Source organism: Dermacentor variabilis, chromosome 3 (genome assembly GCF_050947875.1).
Source record: "Dermacentor variabilis isolate Ectoservices chromosome 3, ASM5094787v1, whole genome shotgun sequence".
Lineage (NCBI taxonomy): Eukaryota > Metazoa > Arthropoda > Arachnida > Ixodida > Ixodidae > Dermacentor > Dermacentor variabilis.
The window spans coordinates 18,847,167-18,872,458 of record NC_134570.1 but is presented as its reverse complement, the minus strand read 5'-3'; the positions used below and the strand labels follow the sequence as shown (position 1 = coordinate 18,872,458).

Below are 25,292 nucleotides of genomic sequence, written 5' to 3'. Positions count from 1 at the left end.
CGAAGATAGCTTATGGAATTATGATAAGGGCTTTTTTCTTTTCTTTATTTCGGTGTCACATGCGGAGCTCTACACCTAATACACTAATTTCCGAAATGTTTCTTTTTTATTAAGGAATGACAGCCGGAATAATAACAATTGCTTCTAGCAGCCACTATAATTTTACTTTTTTTTTTTAATGCAACCCATTTCATTCTGGGTTTGTTCGAATTGAGCATGTGCTTGCCTAAGGATAGAATTTCTGCCTTTGATGGGATATCTAATTCTGAAATGCAAAAGCTAAATCTTGCCCAGGTCGACTGTCAATCTTTTCTTACATGAGCATTGTATTAGCGCGAGAAACAACACACACGGACAGAGAGACTGGACAAGTGCTGTCTGACAACGACAACAACAACGAAAGATTAATGTCCACTTCACCGGAGTTTCTTTGTGCATTCTGTCGTGCTTGCCATGTCACCTAGCAGTTATTTTTGGGTAAGATCAAAGTGTGGTATTACCGAAACATTACAAGCTTATATCGGACGTTTCGGCGCGTAAAACCACAGAATAATTTTTTTTTCATCCGAGACGTTAGAAACAAATGGCCACCGTAACAAAAGTGTTATCACGTCCTTTTTTTTTTTTTTTTTGCAATGCTTGCGGCATTGCATGACTGCATGAACTAACGTGCGTCTAATGTGCGTAAAGTTCTGTGTGGTGCCACTACATGTCCAGGCAGGCCAAATTGATGAACGGCAGGGTAGGATGAAAACTAAAGTTAAGCAGATTAGGAAAACCGTAGAATAGGAGAAACGAAATGGAACGAAAGACAGCTGCCGCAAGTCGAGTGACCTGCTTGATATCGTTTTAACAGTGTCTTTCTGGCGGCAGAACTGCTTTTCATGCCACCATGCTGCGCGGGAAAAATAAGTTTATGGACGATGTCACAGTCGCATTTCCAAGGCATTATCTTGCAATAAGACAGTTTAATTAATTTATTCTTTATTTTGTCGACAGTTTTGTTTACTTTCTGAAGCAGCGTTTTTCTGCCCTCCACGAAGGAGAGACACGAGACGTATATAACGACCGCGGTGTTTAAACGCTGAGAACAGACATACATCGCAGTTACTAATTAGGTTAGTTAGGCTGAGAGCAGAAATGCATGAGAAACTCGGCCGTGGTCGCCACTCTGCCGAGTGGCACTGCGTATATTATCGCTATTACGGCCGCATCATTGGTCTATCCTGTATCTCTCGCGCTTTTCCATTGGCGACGCTCCCATCAACTCTAGCGTATAGAGAACCTGTAATACGCGACTCCGACCACGGATGGGCTCGCTACTGCCGCGTGACGGGGCACGCTACGCTGCGCAAGGACAATATGATCAAGGCGAAACAGCTGTAGGCTATCCGATTACACGGAAGAGAGCGCGACTCTCGGCTATGGGCGTCAGCTTCATCCTGTAAATATCGCAGAAAGACTACAAATATCGCAGAAGCACCTCTCTTTTTTGTCTGCTGATGAATGGCGAGGCGACGGTCCCTGTGACGTTGCTTCAGCTAAAGGGTTATTTTCGAATCGAGTCTACGAATGCAATCCTGCATCGTGCAGGAACTACAGTAAGGCTCTGTAATTAGAGCTGTTTTGACTTCACTTGCTGAAGTCAACACGCCGGTCACTGCGGAAGCCAGGCCGACTGAGCAAGGGCTCCTGGGTACCGAATCGAATCGTTCAATGCGCTTACAAGAAAAAGGTTTATCCTCAAAAGTAAAGCCACTGGCAAGCTTTACGTGGTGCTTTTCAATTTGCTGTGCATTGAAAAAAAAAAAGACGGACTGCTTAAGTGAGACACCTTCAATAGTTTTCGTTAGTGAAACTCCGTATTCTGATTGAGCTTTACACCACGCATAAAGACTTCAGGTTGATTGACGCATGTGTAAGTTACTGCACCACTGTCGTTTGGTCACGTCAAGGGATGACTTGCCAGCTGACCTTAAGTGATAACCATTAGCGCGACATGCTGCGGACACACAAAACACACACACACACACACACACACACACACACACACACACACACACACACACACACACACACACACACACACACACACACACACACACACACACACACACACACACACACACACACACACACACACACACACACACACACACACACACACACACACACACACACACACACACACACACACACACACACACACACACACACACACACACACACACACACACACACACACACACACACACACACACACACACACACACACACACACACACACACACACACACACACACACACACACACACACACACACACACACACACACACACACACACACACACACACACACACACACACACACACACACACACACACACACACACACACACACACACACACACACACACACACACACACACACACACACACACACACACACACACACACACACACACACACACACACACACACACACACACACACACACACACACACACACACACACACACACACACACACACACACACACACACACACACACACACACACACACACACACACACACACACACACACACACACACACACACACACACACACACACACACACACACACACACACACACACACACACACACACACACACACACACACACACACACACACACACACACACACACACACACACACACACACACACACACACACACACACACACACACACACACACACACACACACACACACACACACACACACACACACACACACACACACACACACACACACACACACACACACACACACACACACACACACACACACACACACACACACACACACACACACACACACACACACACACACACACACACACACACACACACACACACACACACACACACACACACACACACACACACACACACACACACACACACACACACACACACACACACACACACACACACACACACACACACACACACACACACACACACACACACACACACACACACACACACACACACACACACACACACACAAAAAGACGAGTGCAACAGAATAGCTACGGTATGCTTTTTTTTGTAAGCGTGGCAATGAGGGTGAGTTTAGTTCTGTACGCCTTTAGCCTCTACTGTTTTATCGCCAGAATACTATCGACCGCCATTTTTTTTTTCTGTGTGCGTGCTGAAGCTTCCACATTCGGTAATGCGCACCATGCTTTTCAACAACCATTATTGCTCGATGGTTGCCGTGGAACAGGCTGAAGTGGAGTCGTTCAAAGAGTGACCAGAAGGGATCGAAGATGTATGATCACAGCGGTGACCAAAGAGCTAACCTAATCTAACCGAAACGGCTTCGACATCTGCGATGGCAAACAGGTTGGGGGTTGTGCTCATAATGCACCTTTGCTCTCGTTTATTCTAGAAAATTCATGAACGAACGCTTTTTTTCCACTCTAACAACACACAATAAAACTTGATTAAGGCAAATAAAGCTGATAAAATTCTTTATTGTGAGGGTTGTGCTCGCACTTGACTAATATTTTTTACCAATGATGTGCTGTTTGGGACCTAATCCCGATATTGAGAAAGCGTAATGCGCATTCTTGCATATCCTCCTGGGACACAAATACAGCTCAATCGCATACTCCCTTATCAAGTCAGTTTTCAATGCCTACTGGTATGTTACGAACGTGAAAAGACAATTTCTTATTTGAAAATGTCCGAGTAGAAGCGGAAAACAACAGCTCCGTGTACGTGGACAAGATAACCGTCTTCTCTTATTACCGTGAAAACCGAGTTTCTTGCTAAAAATAGAGCTGAGGGTGCAACATCATGTGATGGGTTAACATGTTGATGCTGAATCCTTGATTTTCATGTCACGTAACAGTATTCGAAATAAACTTCTCCGGTGCTGTTCGTCGTAGCTGACCGCAAAAATGTCTCCGTCAAATTAGTGTCGATATTCTGAAGAAAAAAAAAATAAAGGCCATTCCGCCATGCGAAGGTAAATGACCAGCGGAGCTGTAAACAACGTGGTAAGAAATCTTGTGGTAAATACTTCATTGCATCACTGACGGTCTCAATGGCTTTGTGGTCGCTATGATATACACTGATCGGCATGCTCGCAACTGCAAACACATTCTTTGATAATGTCAAATCGATGCACGTACGCCGCTGGGTGGTCGGTTGAGCCGGATCGGCACGGCATCGCAAGCGACATGTCTGCGACACGAAACGCGTAAACCACTCCCTTTCTAGTCCCGACACATCCACATTGAAATCACCGACAACGACCACAGGGGTATTGTCATCGCAACTAACCCACGCAAAGGGAGCCTTACGGAACGTTACGGGGCTATGAGCCATTGCATTTTTTGCTTGCCTACGGGAGTATGAGTGCTTACGGGGGCTATGATCCATTGACGATGATAGCTTTTGTGCGCGGACACGAAAATTCTATGGTAGCCTAGCCATATACAGCTCCGTTGTAGAACTAACCGCTTCCATTCAGTTCGGCATGCATTTCACGTCATGTCCGGGATGAGCCTATTTTGTATATTCGCCTACGAGTAAATTTTGATGCTCGCTGCGGTAGCCCTGTGACGGAATGCAATAACCGCTCGTTTATCGTGCATTGGGTGCACGTTAGAAAACCCCAGGTGGTCGCAATTAATCCGGAGTCTCCACTGCGGCGTGCTTCTTAATCATATCGTGGTTTTGACAAGTACATTCAAAACCCCAGAATTTCACTTATTTTTAATGAAATTTCTTTACAAGAACTGAAAGTGATGTGCAATATAATGTGCGAGGGTTCTCAGGAGAATGTATTGGAGTTACATCTTTCACAGAAGACGCAAAGGCGCACCGCCTCGTCTATGAAGCGAAACGTAAGCGAGTACTCCTTCCGCCAGGGAGAGCCACACGCTTCACATGTGACAACTACCCTTCGTACTCACTGTAGTGGTCCTCTTGGTCGCGTTGAGTATATGCGGAGCTGCAGAAAGCGTTCAGCTAGCGCAACTGCTCGTCTCTCGTGACAGGCGTGTTGTTTCCGATGGCGCTTAATTGGCTTCGAGGCCGCGCCAGCATACACTGCGCGCTGCGCTGCAGCAGCCCCAAACGGTTTTGCAAAAAACGTTTATGCATTTGCGGGCGGCATCTGCAGTTGATTCGGGCAGCAGCAGCATAGCGTCGACTCGCTATGACAGCAACTATACCTGCATCCTTTCGGTACGGGCGGTGCGCCTGGCATCAAGGAAGGCTGTGCTTACAGAGAGTGTCGCAAGGGAATTAAGAGCTCCTTGATCGCTACCATTGCTGACGAATAAAAGAAGGCCAGTGCTTGACAACTTTATAACCTTACCAGATTTCTTGCGACGGGTGGTATTCGTACAGTAAAAATAGGTGCGTTACACATTTGTTAAACGAGGCATACGGCGATCAAGAGAAGGCGACATACATATTGCGCAATCCAAATGTAAAACGAAGCTTCCTTACATACTTGGTATCGCTCGGCCTTATGCGTTTGGAAAACAGGTGCAAGCTTTTCATTCTAGGAAGATTCTTTTATTGATGTTTTAAACAACAACGGGAAAAAAATATGAAGGGGAGAAAAATATGTGAATAGCGTGCTGTGGGCACAAAGAATATGCATTTTGCAAGAGAGGAATGCTCGTTAAGAAAAATAAGACAGTGGCGATTTAGTGGTAAATACAACAGAAATGTCTTAGCATTACGTCGCACCTCTTTGATGTCCCAGATCCATGATTTTAACCGCGTTCACCGCATTGCAAAGTGCTGTTCAGGGGATCACTATATATATACACACACGCTCTTTTAAGCTCTCCCGTCCCCTGTCTACCTTTACAACGTGACCGGCTCCCCGCACTTCACACACATAGTTTTCTTTTTCTAACTTTGACACTCCTAATGCTAACGCATTACAAGAACGGTTATTTAGTACTTAATTTCTACGCAGTAGCTTATAAACCGTCGGAATTGGTGAGGCTACACCTTTCAACACTGAACAACTTTGGTAGCGCATTAGATAGCGAGCCGTAAAGAAAAAAAAAGAAAGAAAAAGCGCGGTTTGAGCAGTTTGAAACTCTCCCGTCGTCTGCTAGCGCGCGTCGTCTGCTGTCACGCGCGCGCGGTTCGAGAGTTTTATAGATGCACACTCTCGTTACCAGGGGGTGGGGGCGCTGGCGAATTTTTTTTCGAGCCAGCCCTCTTTGTTCGAGCGGAGGAAGGAGGGCGGTGGACGCGTCGGAAAAAAAAATGGCTTTCGTCGAACGACTGCGAGAAGAAATTTTCGTTTGTCACCACCGTCCCCGCGTCCGCTGCGAGTATACTGTGAAAATGACACTGTGAACGGAGGCAGCTGCGAGCCGGAAGCGACGTGTGGCTATGCGAAGGTTGACGAGAGAGTTTGCACGCTCAACGGTGCTGCGGGCTCGGCCGGCCTGAAGGTGAGCCTGCACTGCGGCCGCCATTTTAGTTGTTGTGACTGGCGAGGGGGAAAAGAAAGCGAGAGGGGAGGATCACTTGGCGCGAAAGAAGAGGGAAAGCGGTTCACTGCTCTCAGCGCTCTTCCGTGCGCCACCGGCGTAGCTGTCGCTTGGCCTTTGCGGAGCGTTTGCTGCTTGCCCCGTCGGCGTGTGGTAGTTATGTGGCGCTTGCGGCGATCAGTTCACCAGCGCTCAATCGTTGTCGTCATCGTGTTGGCGGCTTGGCGTCGCTTGGCGTGCCTGCGCCTTCTCTGTGCTGGGACGCGTCCTGCCAAGCTTCCGCAGATGGTGGCAGTTGCAGCGTTTCCTTCTCGCTACATGGAAACCGGCAGATTGAGAGAGCGGCGTGTCACGTAACGCACATCTGTATCTACGATCCGCGTTCTTTCGTTTGAAAGCTGCTCGAAATGTGCCGTTCAGTCGGAATGATGCATGTGCGTGCCGATATCCGTGCAACGCGAGAACCAGGTTTTATTATGCATTCTGCGGTGCCACGTCTCCGCGGTATTAAGCTGAAACGCGAAACCCTCAGATTTCCGGGATTTCGCAGGCACGTCCATGCTGCTAATGCGCCTGTGGGCTGCATTCGAGTTCCCTTTTGAAACCCCATGCTGCAGCACAGTGTGGTTGATTTCGAATAAACAAAGCGTACGATTCGAAGCTCACGGCGTACTTACGCGTTGGAAATATGAAATCCGCAATGTTAAATGATAATGGCCTATTTTTGCCTCTTGCTGGAAAGCGAGCGTAGTCCGAACGCACGCGGGTAAATATCATTTATCTGCTTAGTCTGTATCGAATCTGGAGGTGTCAGTGTTTGCCAAACATCGGATGTCCATTAGGTTTTCGCAGCGGTTCTTTTGCTGTAAAAGCCTGAATACATTGCTGTGTGTTGCATACAAAATACACTCAGTCGCTCACTCCATGCTTGATGAAGTAGCTGTGCAGGTATGAACTGTGGTGAAAGTTATATCCATGCTCATATAAGGAATTCAAACGCATGAAATTTTGTTGGCTGCTCGGATAAATAGCAGCTACACTGATACTGTGACGCTTGCTCAAGGAACTGCACTGATTATTTCTTGCCATTTGGCTGGATTTATTCGTCAAGCTTATTGCGGTTTTCGGCGTCGTTTAATGTGGATCTACGATGCGATCTTTAATGCGATCTATCTGCATATATCGATCTGTAAATATCGATAAAGAATCAAAGAGGCTCTGCAATTGCATTAGAACGACTTGGAAAACACCGAATACTTGGTAAAAGCTGACCACTTGTCCTGCACTTGAGTATTGGCTTTATGACGGCCATGTCTACCACTTGTATGTTTTTTTAGATGAGCTAGGTAAAGCTTAAATGTGCAGCACGCCTTCCAGGCATGAGTAATGTACTGGACTTGGACCATATGGAAGGCACTTCAACGGAACTTTCATTTCATTTTATTACCTTAAAGACCCGCGAAGGGTGTTACATAATGGGTGGGTGGGAACAAACATTCAGACGACCTATAGTGTTCAATACAATGAAAAGCGATTTGTAACAATTTCCGCGAAAGTGGATGAGGACGTAATGGCAGCGATGTCGTTGGATATGTCATTCCAGTCTGCTGCAACACGAGAAAAAAGATGAGGCGGTAAAAGTGACAGTGCGGGAACGTGGCCGGGAAACTTGGAAGTGGGTGACGCGTGCGGTGAGATATGCGGGCTGGCGGGACAATGTCGGGTGCGCAGCATAGTGAACTGTGGAAAAACTTGTGAAATAAGGAAAGAGTGGCAATACGGCGACGAAGTGAAAGTTGTAACAAACTGGATTCCGCTTTCAAGGATGATATACTGATGTCGTATGAATATGCAGAGTGAATAAATCAGGCTGCTCTGCTTTGAAATAATTCACTACTTGATGATGAACTACTTGGTACGTGGAATGTAGGCGTTGAATTTTTTTGTTGACCGCTAATAGGGGGGAGGGTGGGGCATGAAGATTACTCACTTCGTTAAAATGGACTGTCTTTTTCTATTAACTTTATCTGTTATAGCTATATAGGGATATATTATAGGAAAGATAATGATGTCGACCTCAGTTAATCTGCTTAGCCTGCTACTCTATCTACACTGAGGAAGTGGTTAAAGGAAGTAACGTAACATTTAATAGTACTAGTAGCAATGTAATGTAAGAACGAGAAATGATTAATTGTTTTTGCTACTATTTAAGTGGAACTACTGGAAAAATGATCATGCACCCTTTAATTTGTTACATTGCGTACGAAGCAGCAGCAGTCCAACAGCCACGCCGAAGGCAATCATAGAAATTCAGTATTCGACTATTTCCCTGTTGAGATAACTCCTCTGTGGTCCTTGACTTTTTTTTTTTTTATCTGAGTGTGTGTATCATCTGCTGCAGTGATGGCAGGAACAATAAAATAGGGACTGTGCAAGGTTGTTACACTTGCTACAGTAATGATCAAAAAGTGTTTTATCACATCAAACTGGTATAACAAGCTGGTTTTCTTTAATGAAAATCTTGTGACAGTTACCTGGACAGTAATGATACACTTTGTACTGGACTATCAACCCAACCGGCAAAATATTGAAGAAAACTTCTGCAGTATTGCTTTGAACATGATCGCTGGTTGGGATTATTTGGCAAATTTACGCATATATTTGCGCATGCATATCTTGCGCAAAATAGCTTACGAAAATAAATGCAAATAACCGTCTTTCTCTAATTTTATTGTATTTTTTTCTCTTTTACTGACGAATACCCTATCTTGAAATGTATAATTTTGTGCCCTTTGCTTAAGTAAAACTTAAAATTGACGTAAGGCCTTCTCTTTGCCATTTGAGTTGTCTAGGCCGTGACACCGTTAAAGGGACACTAAATGGAAAAATGATTTGAGCTAGCTGTGCTAGTAAATTACCCTTCCACAATGCCCCCCCCCCCCCCCCCCCGAAAAAGAAACAAAGAAAAAAATTTTTACACTGAAAAGATGCTCGGTGCGACACTCCTAAAACGTTCGCACCCTTTTGGGTGTATATTTGTCCCACAACGATAATCGTCATCTGTCTTGCTTGCGTTTCCTTTCTTGAGAACGCTGCGCGCGGCACTTTTCTGTCGAGAATGATCTGTCATGCTGATAACGCGCAAGTCGTTCTTAACTTGAAAGTACCGGGCTCGCAGCCTTAAAAAAAGGAAATGCGGGCAAGACAGATGACGATTATCGTTGTGGGACAAGATAAGCCCCAAAGGGTGTAAATCTTTCTAAGAGTACACTCTAAAAACAGTTGCACCCTTTGGGGTGTATATTTGCCACACAACAATAATCGTCATCTGTCTTGTCCGCATTTCCTTTGCTTAACGCGGCGAGCACGGTACTTTCCAGTAACGAACGGCATGCACGTCATCAGCATGGCATAGCATACCCGACAGGACAGTAACGAGCGCAGCGTTTTCAAGAAAGGAAATGTGGGCAAGACAGATGACGATTATCGTTGTGTGGCAAATATACACTCCAAAGGGCGTAAACTTTTCCTAGAGTGTATGTAAGCCAGAGCAGACACACGAGCGAAATATTGGTGGCGACGCCGCCTTGATGTTGCCGCACCAACTCGCCGTGACGTCATGGGTTTTTGACGCCGTCAGCTCACACACTCTTAAGCAAAATTACACCCTTTTGCCACAACGATAATGGTCATCTGTCTTGCCCGCATTTCCTTTGTTTAACGCGGCGAGGCCGGTACTTCCCAGTAACGAACGGCATGCGCTTTACACTCTTAAGCAGAATTACACCCTTTTGCCACACAACAATAATCGTTATCTGTCTTGTCCGCACTTTCTTTAACGCGGCGAACCCTGTACTTTCCAGTAACGAACGGCACGCGCGTTATCAGCATGACATAGCTTTCCCGACAGGAAAGTAGCGGGCGCGGTGTTTTCAAGAAAGGAAACGCAAGCAAGGCAGATGACGATTATCGTTGTGTGGCAGAGATACACCCCAAAGAGTGTAACTTTGCCTAACTCTAAAACAGTTTGCACCGTTTGGGGTGTATATTTGTCCCACAACAATAATCGTCATCTGCCTTGCTTGCGTTTCCTTTCTTGAAAACTCGGCGCTCGGTACTTTCCTGTCGAGAATGCTGCGTCACACTGATAACGCGCATGCCGTTCGTGACCGGGAACTACCGGGCTCGCAGGGTTAAAGAAAGGAAACGCGGGCAAGACAGATGACGATTATTGTTGTGGGACAAATATACACCCCAAAGGGTGCAACTGTTTTTAGAGTGAAGAGTGCAGGTCTACACTTTTTTAAAATAGTTACACCCTTGGGGCTTATCTTCTCCCACAAGAATAATCGTCATCTGCACTCTTAAGGAAAATCGCACCCTATTGCCATACAACGACAATCGTCATCTGTCTTGACCGCATTTCCTTTCTTTAACGTGGCGAGCCCGGTACTTTCAAGTCACGAACGGCAGGCGCGTTATCAGCATGACAGATCATTATCGACAGGAAAGTGCCGCGCGCAGCTTTCTCAAGAAAGGAAACGCAAGCAAGACAGATGACGATTATCGTTGTGGGACAAATATACACCCCAAAGGGTGCAATCGTTTTAAGAGTGTAGTTAAATTTTTATCGGTAAGAAAATGGAATACATCGTATTCTAAAAGACCCAAGGTCTAAACTTGGGAAGATTCAAGAATTCTTGTGGAGCCACAACGGCCGGAATAAAAAAAATAAAAGAAAATGTTTTTCGATCCCTGACGTAACGGCCGCCCCGGGATTTCGTTGTGAAATTCAAGAATGAAATTTTGACCGTCAATTTCTCTTCTATTAATCAACATATTACTGCGATATCAACGAAAGTAGATTCCTTTAACAGTACTTTATCAATCTAAACTGAATGAATGTTTCACTATAGTGCCGCTTTAGCAATGATAGCTAAGTAATACTTCATCTGACAGCATTTGGGAGCTTTATATTTAACTGTACAAGTGGTGTAAATTGCGCTACACTAACCGCTTTTGCATATCTTGGGCATTTAATAATAATATTTGGGGTTTTACGTGCCAAAACCACTTTCTGATTATGAGGCACGCCGTAGTGGAGGACTCCGGAAATTTTGACCACCTGGGGTTCTTTAACGTGCACCTAAATCTAAGCACACGGGTGTTTTCGCATTTCGCCCCCATCGAAATGCGGCCGCCGTGGCCGGGATTCGATCCCGCGACCTCGTGCTCAGCAGCCCAACACCATAGCCACTGAGCAACCACGGCGGGTTTGGGCATTTATGTATCATATTATGCATTGAACATTCGACGGTTTAGGATATATAGCAGATAATTGTCTTATGCTTAGCTTTCCGTAGATATGTTTTGTTCATACAAGGAAGGACACATACACTCTAAAACAGTTGCACCCTTTGGGGTGTATATTTGTCCCATAACGATAATCGTCATCTGTCTTGCCCGCGTTTCCTTTCTTTAACGCTGCGAGCCCGGTACTTCCCGGTCGCGAACGGCATGCGCGTTATCAGTGTGACGCAGCATTCTCGACAGGAAAGTAGCGAGCGCCGAGTTTTCAAGAAAGGAAACGCAAGCAAGGCAGATGACGATTATCGTTGTGGGACAAATATACACCCCAAAAGGTGCAAACTGTTTTTAGAGTGTAGCCTAGGATAAGGCAATAAATATGAATGGTATTTCAAGCTGTTTAAGCTGCAGCCTATCTACTAACGTAAAGCTCTATCACACATTATTTTGTGTGCATGCAATAACATAGTGATGGTGACTATGCATTTCTAAAGGTGCGAGATATATGCTTGTACGAATCTGGTTATTTGGCCGCCGCTGCACCGCATACTGTCATTTAGCGGTATTATAGTGATTTTGTATTCGAAGAACAGTTAGTCGTAGAACTTCCTTACATACTAATATTGCCAAGGATAGTCTCTAGACAGCATGCCTTCTCTGTAATTAACCTGTTATCACTGCTATTGAGTCAGTGGCTCTGTAGCATTTACTGCAGCTTCAGAATCCATGTGTTATTAATAATAAGAAAAAAATCTGTCTGCATGGGCTTTCCATCTGATCAGAGAACATTAACAGTGGAAATATTTCGTTTTCTTTTTCCAAATCAGTGACTTAGGCAAATTGCACATGACCGTTTGAATCTCGTGTTTAAATAAATATATTGCATAATAGTTTTGTTAGAACAATTTTAGTTCTTCAATTCAACGCGGCGGGGTTAAACGCGGGAGTTAAAACGCGCCTCCTTTGAAGAGGCTGTTACAGAAAACAGTCTGCAATGGCTATCATAAGCATGTCTGACTGTTCTCCAGAAGAACGTCGCCTTCCGGTTTCAAATGCAACCTTCCCCGTGTGGTTGTTACTACGGGAGGAAGAGCAGTGATGCTACTATGCTGCATTTCATACCTACAATGTGTTCATTTTTAAGTTTTATACAATTTCTAAAAATCGCCTGCGGCAGGTAACATAATTCCAGTCCTTGATCTGGATTGTTCAGATAGACGGACATTACTTGCACGGAAAATTGAAACATTTCCAGCTAGTTAACACGAATCGACTCATCAATTTTCTAATTAATTACGTTATGGCACATATTGGAGAGAGAGACGGGTATCTATTATGAAAGAAAAGCTGGGAGGTCGGCCTGAATCAATGTTCTGACCTGCTACTCGGTGTTGGAGGAAGGGTAATCGGTGTAGAATGAAAGAATAGAGAATACGTTGATTATGAGGATGAAAATGGTGGTGAAAGGACTCTTAGTTTACGAATTGTAAACGGTGAATTTGAAAGACGAATCCACTTTAAATCAATTTCCACAATTACACCAGTTTCGAGACGTTATTTCTCAAAGTGTGGGACGAAATACATGTGCGTCCAGTTACTCTTATGCTTCAGCGCATTAGGAGCGTCATGCTAAAAAAGTAATTGGACCAACTGGGCATTCTTACGGCGAGTTTGGTGGCGCGTATCTCCAAACTGTCGTTATTCTGAAAATTCATTACTTGTCTATACGCCTGGCAAACTCACCGGATATAATTCGTAAATTGCATTATGTGTCATCAAGTAATTATGAAGCTAATTTCTGAATTTTGTTAATTAGTTGAATGTGTGCTTCGATTTCTCGCCCAAGTGATGTCCACCTCTCTTGACAATCTAGCTCAAGGACTGGAATTCTGTTATCTGCTGCAGGCGATTTTTAAACGCTTTCTGCTGAATAACCACGCGCCAATAAATGTTTTATCCTCCTCCTCATGTATCTCAACTAACGCTTGTGGACGCGAAGTTATGTAAAACCATTTATTACCTCTGCACATTTGCTCTTCTAATATGCCATAAGTGTGCGACGAACTACCGCATTTACTCGAAAATAGGCCGAACACGAATATAGGTCGACTCCTATATATTGAACTCGTCGAAAGAAAAAGAAATATTCGAATATAGGCTGACGATTACGTTTTTAGAAAATGTGTAAACATGACCCACCTTTATTTACCGTAAGCTCGGCTGCTAAGTCGCGCCAGTCGACGCCACAAGCTGCATCCTCATCGCAAATCGTCCTCATCGGAGGAGGCGTCCACGGCACCTGAAACGACGTCGGGTTCCGTGCCGTCAAGTGCGTTGGGTATGCAGAACTCTTTTAAAGTCAGTTTGGATAATCTCCAGATTGTCTTTACGGCGGGCACGACAAAGAAACTTCATCCGCCGCTATTTCCGTAATTAGCGTGCTAATTAACTAAGACTAGTAATAAACTTCTAATTACGCGTTTAACGCCAAAATCGCAACGTAATCGTGTAACGATTATTACGTTGGCCGATATCGAAGCTAAATATGAAGATATCTTACACTCGCTTCAGTGGCAGTCAGATATTGTATTGGCTTTAATGGCAGCTAAAATGTCTTGAGAAATGTCTTCGTACAGTTGCCTAGAAATCGCAAAGTGGTTTCCAGAACATCTTTTCGTTACGCAGGCATCTGGTTTTTCTTAGCACGCTTATTTCTTTAAAACAAAATGTAATTTGGTAGTGATCACGTGCTACTGAAACGATATCAACGAACTCTAAAGCCCGCTGGTCAAGCAAGCGCAGTGCTTTGTGTTTTGTCCGCTTATATATTTCTGTGTTATGTCTCTTTCGATATGATCTGTGTTCGCCTACTTCCGCTTTTTCCGTTGGTTGGGGTTTTGTGCATATTATTATTGTTTTTTTTATGACATTCTCCGCTAAGAAATTGATGCATTAAATCACCGGAAGCTTGGCAAAATGCCGCAAGTAATTGCGGCAATTCCGATATTAGACATCGTCTCGCCGTTTTGAGCTCCGGAAAATCGCGCGTCCGATGACGGACGCGTCTTTCGGAGCTTCTCGGCCGTCTTGCTTGACGGCCGAGTTTCCCTTCCGTGGATCTCCCTGCATTTGGCAGGTAAGCGGTGAATTCTCACAACACTAACGTAACGGAAGGGGCCGCGAACTCTCCTTAGTCCGCCAAAAAGTAAAAAAAAAAAAAAGAAGCTTTTTGCCCGTTGCCGTCGCGTGACGCCTGCTGTGACCTTTGTTGCGCTGCCCGTTCACTCAGCATTTCCGTCGGCGGTTCACTGCTTGACGACTTCGCTACTCTTTGCGAGTGTGCGGCGCCAAGTGTTCAGCCTGCCCAGTTCGGACTTGTATGTCGTCTGTCCAGAGACCCGTTCATTGCTATCCGTGTATCGAGTCCGCTACGGCTTCTTTCGCAGTCCGCGCGTGCGCGCTGAGCCGCGTCGACAGCCCGCGAACACCTATGGTGACCACTAGACAGCTTGCTCCAGCAGCGCGGGCCACGAGGGCCGCTGTTACCTGTAGCTGTCGTCGGCCTGGCGAAAGAAAGAGAATCGGGTCGCTGTAGGATTGGGGGCAGCAGCGCGGCAGCTGCAATTGGGTGCCTTGGTTGACGGGCTGCCTCCCCCTGTTTTGCAGATGTTTGACGCCAAGGCAGAGTTGCAGCTGCACGCGCAGAGCCACCTGCGGGAGGCCAAGCCGTACCGGTGCGCGCAGTGTAGCAAGGCGTTTGCCAACGCGTCCTACCTGTCCCAGCACGCCCGCATCCACTCGGGCGTGAAGCCGTACCGCTGCGACCTGTGCGACCGCAAGTTCACCCAGCTGTCGCACCTGCAACAGCACGTGCGCACGCACACTGGCGACAAGCCGTACCTGTGCCGGCACCCGGGCTGCGACAAGGCCTTCTCGCAGCTGTCCAACCTCCAGTCGCACTCGCGCTGCCACCAGGCGGACAAGCCCTTCAAGTGCCACTCCTGCTACAAGTGCTTCGCGCACGAGGACGCCCTCCTGGAGCACATCCCGCGCCACCGGGACTCCAAGCACCTCAAGACGCACATCTGCCCTCGGTGCGGGAAAAGCTACACGCAGGAGACGTACCTGCTCAGGCACATGCAGAGGCACGCACACCCATCGCAGCCCGCTCCGCCGTCCGCCCTGGCACCGCCCCCTCCTCTCTCTGCGTCCTCCGCGACGCTGACGTGGCCCGAGGGCGAGTCGAGGTTGCCGCACCCGCCTCTGCAGCAGCAGCCGCCGCAGGGTGCGAACGCCGCCCTGGCCTACTGCAGCGCCCAACCGGTGTCGTCGTCAGCACAGCCCCAGTACGAGCCCAAGAACGCCGCCAGCCAGCTCATCTCGCTGCACCACATCCGGAACTTCGCCGCCATGCCCCCTACCTCTCACGTTTGACAGGGTTCCGGCGGCGTCTCGCGGCTCGAGGCCTCCGACCGGCACGTCACCCCGGATACCTCCGAGCGGTGCTCGCTCGGTGATCTGCGAGCTGGACGCGACCGCATTGTCCGCTCGACCTGTGGCGAAGTGCGTGTCGGCACGCCGGTTGGCGCGGACTTCAGAACGTCGTCATCGCAGTTTAGGAGAGCGACAGTCGCTGTCATTCGCTGATCCTAGCTCACGCGCACAAGGGCTACGTACGGCTGGAGAACTTCGCGCGGCAAGGCTCCGCGGCATACTGGTGAGCCGCGCCGGCAAGCCGCCGGAGAGGTACATCCCAGCGGGTGTGCAGATATTGCGGGACTCCTGGACCTGGGCTTCCAGTTGGTCACGTGACCATCATAGCTTCTGTCAGTCAACTTTGTGAAAGCGCTCAACCGTTGTGAACTGCCATCTTCAGAAGAAGCGGCAAATGTGTTGGGGACTCTTGCCCGAATTCGTGTTTGGAAACTGGCCGGATGAGACAGTGTGACTTCGGTGCTTCCTTTCTCTGAAGGCATTCTTCATAGCACTGCAGCAATCATCAGTTTTTGTTTGAGGCACTGTGTTACGCTGGTTGCAGGGTTCTCTTACCCGCACATTGGCACCAAAATATTCAAAATGAAGATGCACGTGTAGCGAGATTGCAACTCGAGAACTGTGCAAGCTAATTGTTTAATCCGCTGTTTAGAAACCAACCCCACTTGTAAAACTTATCTCCTTTCGTTTGTTTAGGGGCTTTGAGAACTGGCACAGCATACAGAAGTACTCTTTCTTAACTTGCATGGGCAAAGCATTTGCAGGCAGAGCATGTAGCCACTCTTCAGCATCACCATATATCTGTGACCATAGCAGACATTGGTACAGCTACTCTCATTGGCTGATTTGGGAAGAACCATTGCGGGAACCTTACATGCTGCGTTTGTATAATGCAAGTGCTTAGCCACATCAAATAAACTTTTCTGCTCTAGGTTGGCCCAGAAACTGATGGGGTACATTGTAATATCGGCAGTAAACATCAAAAAGAATTGGAAAGACACTGCTTGGCTATGAGTAAGGGTAGTTCATTTGCAACAGGTCATTGGATGAACATTTTGTTAAAAGCAAATGTAAATAGTTCCAATGCTGCGATTAGAGCTACATTGTTCATCTTGTAATGTCATATACTAGGACTACACATCTTTAAGCAGCATTGGAAATGTTTTCATAGCTTGGAACTGCCAGTAACATGTTGTGCAAAAGTGTGTTCATTGATTGGAAGCAGTTAAACTTGGGTGTTGTGTTTAACTTCACGTACAAGTTTTTGGATGCTGCCTTAGACACTATCCATGTAAACATTTTCCAACTGTACTGTGTCTGTGGGTTGCCTTGTGTGGTGCAAATGGCTGCCTTAACCAGGCCATTTATTGTGTTGCTTGTGCACCATGTGCCATACCTCCTACAGTCCCAAACTCTGAGAAAAAGTGTGCCTGTCTACAAACTTTAGGCTTATGCACTACCGTGGGTGGATAGTTTGATCTTAATGTTGGCTGGGACATGAGAAACATGAGCTTGCGATCTGCTATTAGGCTGCAGTCTTGGTTGTGGTTGATAAAGGCGATCTTGGTTGCTCAGTCTTTGAGTTGCTGGGTTTTTAGCCTTTGATTTTCGGGCAGCTACACAACTACACAACTGCATTCATTGCAGACTGTGCGCTAATCAGTTTGAGGTGATTTTGTTGGGATCCTGTAAAGGATCCTGTTGGGATCCTGTTGCGATCCATATTGAATGTGGGGCTGTGAGATTCTCTCGTTACTGTTAAGAGCAGCTCATTATTATAGGTCTATTTTCTGCAGCCTGAGCACCTCGAAAGGTTTTAGATTTACTCTTGAGTGAAAGTTAATTATTGCAGAAAGCCCAGCATTGAACCTGGCAGCAGCCATTTAGTCGATGAAGCAGGATCTGTACTATCAGTTGTGAAAACTTCAAAATTGGTTTTTAGTTTAACCATGGCAACTCATTTTGCTGACTAAGAGACGCACGCTATACAGGTGTGCTTACCATTCCAAGCAAGATCCTGTTTGTCTGCTGGTGTGGCTGGATGTTTCAGTGTGCCAATTGAAATCCTCACCCCAGATTGTCCATTACACATCACGCCTCCTCACTAAAATGTTTCAGCATAACGTCCTCACTGTGTTACCATCATTCCGGCACATAAAAGGGAGTACAGTGCCACTGGCGACACCTGGTGACACTAGTTTCATCAAACATGCAGAACACTTGTGATGCTCGCAGCTGCCATGTTCATTGTGTAATATGGCAGTTTTCTGCAGTACAGAATTGTCATCCGCCTGAGAAATTTTTCAGTTTCATATGCCTGTACGTTTTAATTTTAAGCTTAGCCCTGTAGTACAATGTGGCTACTACATTGTGGTATAGCGCACTTTTTAAATGATATCTTCACCAGCACTGTGATCCCTCAGAATCTTGCCATCATGGCAACGCAGTGAACGGTGTGCGTGCACTGCAGGCTGAAATTCACTGTTTTACAGTGAACAAAACACAAACTGAACCTTCAGCAGTGTCACATGTGGTTGTAGTGTGCTCTATCTGTATTTCAGCCAAAGTGAATGTTGAGGAACAGGCGAACATGCGCCCTCATTTTTACCACTGTTTATGATTTAGTTCAATGGCTTCCAACTTAAGTCATGGGGAATCCATGCACCCCTACCTTATTTGTGCACTTGAGATATGCAGGTGCTTTCTGTAATCTCTTTATTTTAATTCAGTTTGCCTGAAGCAGTAACAATGTTATGCTCCCTCTCTTCTGTGCAGCCTTCATTGGCTGCTCACGCTTTTTCATCAGTGAAGGTTCAGTTCGGGATCAATGAAAGAAGTCGAAAATCTGCCATCAGAAAAGGCACAGTGAAGCCGTTTCTAGAGGATACTCTGATGAGCAAAGGTTAAGGCATCTCTGATTTATGCCTGGCAGCAGGTCAGTCAATGAAACTGGCATAGTGAGACCTTGTGCAGAAGTCGCCTTTCAAGTGTGTGGTTGACTGGATGTGTCTGCGAGTGATTCGAATTAGCCCAAAGAACCCGCCACTGTTGGAGCCTGCACAGCAAGAGCGTTGTTGAAACGACAGAGCGCATCAAGCGAGAGCGATAACAAGAGCAGTGAGTTAAGCGAAACGAAGATGGCGAAGGATGAAGAAGACAAAAATGGACTGTTTGCTATGGTTGTGTCTTCATGTGTACTACGTCTGACTGCACCTCTCAAAGTGTGATCGCAGTCGTATGTAACGCTACGTGTAGTGATCGGTGCCAGGCACCGCTATGGCGCGCGCATTTGTGTCGCGCCGTCGTCTCAATGTGTGTGTATGTGTGTGTGTGTCGGCGATGTGTGAGCGTGTGCGTCTTTCTGTCAAATAAACATATTCTGTCTCTTACGTTGTTTCCTATTTCCTGCGCTTCGACATTTGATACTCTTTAGAGTTTCGGACCGCAGGAAGTCCACAACATGGCGCGGGGCAAATTATCGTCCGCAGTCGCGAAAATAGGAATAACAGGGCCGTTTTAATGTATACGGATTCCCACCCGCCGCAGTGGCTTAGCGGCTACGGTGTTGCGCGCGCAGCTAAGCACGAGGTCGCGGGATCAAATCCCGGCCGCGGCGGCCGCGTTTTTACGGCTGCGAAATGCAAAAACGCCCGTGTCCCGTGCATTGACGGCAGGTTAAAGGGCCCCTGGTGGTCAAAATTAATCCTGAGTCCCCCACCACGCCGTGCCCCATAATCAAGTCGTGCTTTTGGCACGTGCAACCGCAGAATCCATCCAATGTAGGGATTCCAATCGCTCCATTCTATTCCTTTATCACCCGCCGTTCATAGCCGGCGGACCCCGGTGATATACGACAGGAGGAGCTCCGCTTGGACCATTGACGAAGCGCCAGAAGGAATATCTTTGGGATGGAATCGTTGCATTATCTATCACAAACATTAACACATGATTAACATAAACGTAATCGCTGACAACCGAAGAATGCAGTGGCAAATACACCGCTGTCCAGCTGAAATAGAATATGTGTGAATACGCCAGTCAATTTGCTAATTCCCGTGACGTCGGTGCGGAGGCGAATCCCTTTCGGTATTGGCCGCTGTATCGGCGCTTCTTGGGAACTATGTTTTGGAGGGGAAACCAGTGCTGCCTCCGCGCCCGTGCTGCTTTGTGAGCGGAGCCTTTGCCGGATGCTTGAGTATACTGCGAGCCATACGGGAATCATCAGCAGCAGCCTGTCTTTATGTCCGTTGAAGAAAAGGACGAAGGCCTCTCCCAGCGATGCCCAATTCTCACGCTCCACAATTTAAATATAGTTTGGCTTTATTACTAAGCATGCGAAAAACCGCCCGCTTCTTGGCTAATCCCCCATAGTGAGTATGCGCCACTGTCTGGGACACAAGACAAGACAGGACAATTACCGTATCTTGCACTAGCTGATTCCAAGTTATGCCTGTAAAATTCCTGATTTCATCACACTGGCGTCCTCGACTGTGCTTACATTTCCTTGGCACCTCTTCTGCAACTCTAACAGACCACTGGTTATCTGCTCTAAGCGTTACATGACTCGGCCTGCTCCATTATTACCTTCTTAACTGCTTTAGAATATCAGCTACCCACGTTTGCTCCCTAAACCACACCGCTGTCTTTTTGTCTTACGTCGAACTTTCTTTCGTTCTGTCGCTCGTTGCACGTACAGGAATACGTGAAGATCTATCCAAGAACAACAGCGCTGGTGGTGACGTTATGGACAGTGTCATGATACGTTGCGCGCCGAGGAACATTCTTGTGTTTTACGACCGTTCTCGGCGAAGAGAATGATTTCTCCGGCAGACAAGTGGAACGCTGTAGGTCAACTGAATCACGTTTTAGCGTGCTTATTGGTTAGGCACATTATTAGATCTCGCCCACACCCTTCTCTCTCCGTGCCTAGATCACTTGGGTTCGCGTCTACACCTTTATTGGTGTTCAGCATACACCAAGCCAGTAGGTCTCTGCTGGGCTGAAACTCTCGAGGAACTCACTCCTCGAGTATACTCTGTCCTGAGTGAAGACAGGACGCAGTCGTTGAGGTTGGAATCCCGTGTCTGCATGCCAAAGACGCCAGCTCACAAGCTATTTCTTTCTATAGCGCCTATACTGAGTGAACGCTATTTGTACCTCACTCCGCGCGGGCTATAGTCACGTCATCTACGAGGAGTCGAGCACACCACAGGTTAAAATGCCACAGGCCGTGTTTCGCACCAAGTCGCGCTCTTTGAGATAAGTTACCGCGACTTGCTTGTTCTTGCAGTTCTTTTTCTTTTTATTTCACAAATGGAGTTATACACGGTCAAACTGCATTGAACATCGTCGCGGCCAACAAAAATATGACGGCAACAATTCCAATCACACATGTGTTACTTTGTCGATCGCAGCATTTAACGCCAGCGCTGTTGAAATCAGCAGCCGCGCCTTCCTGTGTTAGCTCCAGAAATATTGACGCTATTAACATCTCTGGTGCTGCTTCCTTCCCCATCTCTAGTGCTTTATAGTGTTCATTAAACCGCAATTGCTGCACATACCGGCTATAACACTTCATTAATGTGATGTATCATCGACATAAATCGAAACGCGAACGAGAAGTAACTGACCGGAGCGCCTGTTATGGGTAAATGAATCAGAGTGCAACACGTAATAGTTCTGCAGCCGGTTCCTAAGCATGGAATAATCCCAGATGTGCGTTTTGAAGTCTGCATTAAGCCACTGTCACAAATACAGCTGAATCTGGAAACGGAACCACGCGTTTCAGTAGTTTCGGAGTTGTTCGTATTTTGAATTTATGCTGATAGTGCATATAGGAGGAGGCGACACGTGTGTCCCACGCTGCCTGTCCGCAGAATGCAGAACCGGCGTTGCGCTTTCGCATACCTCGGCCACTTGGCAATTCTGAGTGCAAAGAATGACGCAATGCATGGTAAACATGGCGGGCATTGGCGGCGTCCTTAGCCCTCATCTTACCAGTCGGCTCATTGTCCATTGTTGCAAGCGCCGATACCCAGTACATGATGCACTGGTCTAAAGACTGAAGTTCAAAAAGACGATGTGTATTGATTTGACCACGCGCAATAAAGCATCACTTCTTGGTAACTCCGTGTCCTCGTCTGTCCTGCCGCCTTGCGTGCAACATTCGCGCTGCACCTCATGCAGAGTCAATAAAGTTCTGTTGGGGTCTGTTGGTGTGTCATCAGCACAGATCACGTAATTTTGCCACGGACAAGGACGAGAGAAAGGAGCAGGTGGTATAGACGAGAAAACCATGGCCAGGCGGCGCTGCTGCGCCTCCCCCAATGTGGAAACGCCAAGCAGCGCGGTCGCGTTGTGGCGTAGTCTCCGCTTTGTTTGCATTGTGCCGTTCGCGCTTTTCTTCGCTGCTCGTTCTCACGGCGCTCCGTTTTCGACGGCGGCAGATCGCCTGCTTGTGCAACAGCGATGCAAAGATTGCCGTGCGGTTTCAAGAAGGTTGCCGACGCCGACAGCTTTTTTTCGTGGCGGCAACCTCACGATAGGGGAGCGTCTGCTTCCGAACGTGTACGGCGTTGAACAAATTGTGGACGGTGATGTGAGAGTGAAAGCCAAGTGCGTGTCACAGGTGTCCGACAAGATCGTATATGACGTCGAGTTAGAGGTACGCACCATGTTCAGAAATTTAGCCACTTTTATTTCAACTGCAACATAAGTCACACTGGCAGCAGGAACTTCTGTTGTCATACTACTCGATGACTGCAGATCCATTGGGCTGCTTCTTGACGGTTCCGTCACTTTACAAAGGCATGTTCTGGAGTCTGTTTCACACGTGTCTTGCTGCTGCTCAAGAGCTGCGTCGCTGCAGTACGAAAGCACATGTCCCGGTGGTGCTGACTGCTGAGAAGACTGTTGTGATTGCCATTGGTCTGTTTGGCGCTACTTCCATCTGCATCGCCTATAATTTAAATTAAAATTAAATTATGGGGTTTTACGTGCCAAAACCACTTTCTGATTATGAGGCACGCCGTAGTGGAGGACTCCGGAAATTTCGACCCCCTGGGGTTCTTTAACATGCACCTAAATCTAAGCACACGGGTGTTTTCGCATTTCGCCCCCATCGAAATGCGGCCCGCATATAAATGAAACAGTATGTGTGCCTATTTTTTGTGGGGATTAAATTACTCCCAATAATATGTTTGCAAAGGTAACGTTCCTGTGATTGCGTGCATATATTATTCTACAAGAGTGGTACCACTACAAGTTATGATACTTGCACACTTAGATACTTAGAAAGCATGCAGGCAAACAACGAAAATAACGCGCACGACTCGAGCTGCTGCTTTCCGATCTGCCGCTTCCCGACGCACGCGACGACCGCGGCTTGCATTAAATACGGTCTGCTACCACACAAAAGTAGCGCGCGGCCCCTTTCGTTACCTGCACAACTAGTAATGTAAGTTGCAGCGTTTGGAAAAGGGAAATAATTATCTTGAGCTCGTCCATGCCGATCGCGAGTGCAGGCACAGTGCAATCAAATAAATTCGGGGGTTCTAAGTGCCAAAACCATGCCAGAGCCACGAAATCATTATGAGGCCCGCTGTAATGGGGAGTCTCGGGAATAATTTTAACCTCGGGGGGTTCTTCAACGTGCACAAAAATCAAAGCACACGGTAACAAGGGTGTTCTTGCATTTTGCCCCTTTCGAAATGCGGCCGCCGTGGCTGGGAATCGAGCACGCGTCGTCGAGCTTAGCGGCGCAACACGCATGCATTTACCGCTAACAAACGGCGGATGCCACTACAATTCAACAACGCGACACGCCTAAACAAACGGCCGTGCACTAAAAACAGGCATATGACTATTCCGCTTTCAAGATATTACACGCGAATGCGAAAGTATGAGGCTTACTTGACTCGGCGCACTGCAGCTATCCATGCTTGTCTGTCCTTCTCGTACCACTTCCCAGGAAATCTGTAGAACTTCACGGGCGACGTACGACCTTTCGTGTCTTCGAGGCTGCTGTGGCAATCAACAACACAGCAGTATTGCGTGCCACCTGTCCTGGCTGATGAGGTCGCACTCGGCATCGCAAAAATCACGCGCACGAGCGCTCCCGCCGTACAGAACACGGGCGCGCGCCAGCGCAGCGACGACCCTCGAAACTTCCATCGGTCCGCTAGGGGAGCATTCGGCGCTGGTGCCGGGCGGCCAAACTTTAGGTTGCCTCGTCTATACACACACACGGCGCTTGCAAGCAGGCTTTCGCTTCCGAGAGTTTCCCCTGTTTAGCGTTCCGTTTCGGTTTCGCACTTCAAACAAACCGGGAAGTGATCGTGTCAAAAGCACCTGTAGCATTACTATCTTGTTAACGGCGGGCACGGAGCACGCTCAGGAATCCTTAAAGTATATCTTTTCTATGGTACATTTGTCCAGCTAAGAAGTTGGTTAAACATTTAACAAGAGGGACTGGAAAATCAGTAAAGTTGTTCCTGTTTTCAAATCTGGTAATCGTTCTGACCCGTCAAATTATCGCCCAGTATCACTCACCTGCATCGCTTGCAAACTCCTAGAACACATTATATATTCAAATGTCGCATCCCGCCTTGATAAAAAACTCATTTCTCTTTTCCAAACCACATGGTTTCCGGAAAGGCCAGTCTTGTGACACACAACTGTTTGAATTTACTACTGATCTTCACCTCAACATCGATTCTTCTTTTCAGACAGACGTGATCTATCTCGATTTCTCCAAAGCCTTCGACCGCGTAGCCCATATTCGTTTATTGACAAAACTTTGTCGACTTCACCTTGACCCTCTAATATTATCATGGATTGAGTGCTTCCTGACTAATAATTCACAGTTCACTGTTATTAAAAATCAGGAGTTTAAAACTTGCGACGTAATATTAAGCATTCCCAAAGAAACGCCTCATAGGTCCTCTCTTGTCTTTGATATTTATAAAC

The 25,292-nt window shown here is 46.9% G+C and overlaps 2 protein-coding genes across 4 annotated transcripts in view; both read left to right on the top strand.

Moving 5' to 3' along the window:
* The window catches only part of dati (zinc finger protein datilografo), a 107,600-nt gene that overhangs the window by 14,294 nt on the left and 68,014 nt on the right, over positions 1–25,292 (top strand). Inside the window, exon 1 of one of the 3 annotated variants that reach the window (XM_075684378.1) lies at positions 6,355–6,485. The exons of the other annotated variants lie outside the window; for them this stretch is intronic. The gene's annotated coding sequence lies outside the window, so the exon portion shown is untranslated. Of the gene's footprint in view, positions 1–6,354; positions 6,486–25,292 lie in introns of those variants that run through there. 3 annotated transcript variants of the gene reach the window in all.
* LOC142575224 (zinc finger protein rotund-like) lies at positions 6,584–17,866 on the top strand. The gene is made up of 2 exons (XM_075684379.1): positions 6,584–6,877; positions 15,498–17,866. Exon 2 carries the CDS (start codon positions 15,498–15,500, stop codon positions 16,263–16,265), a length of 768 nt encoding a protein of 255 aa, XP_075540494.1. The 5' UTR covers positions 6,584–6,877; the 3' UTR covers positions 16,266–17,866.

Excerpts from the sequence above, each read along its gene's own strand:
- LOC142575224 (XM_075684379.1), top strand. The coding sequence starts at position 15,498 with ATGTTTGACGCCAAGGCAGAGTTGCAGCTGCACGCGCAGAGCCACCTG.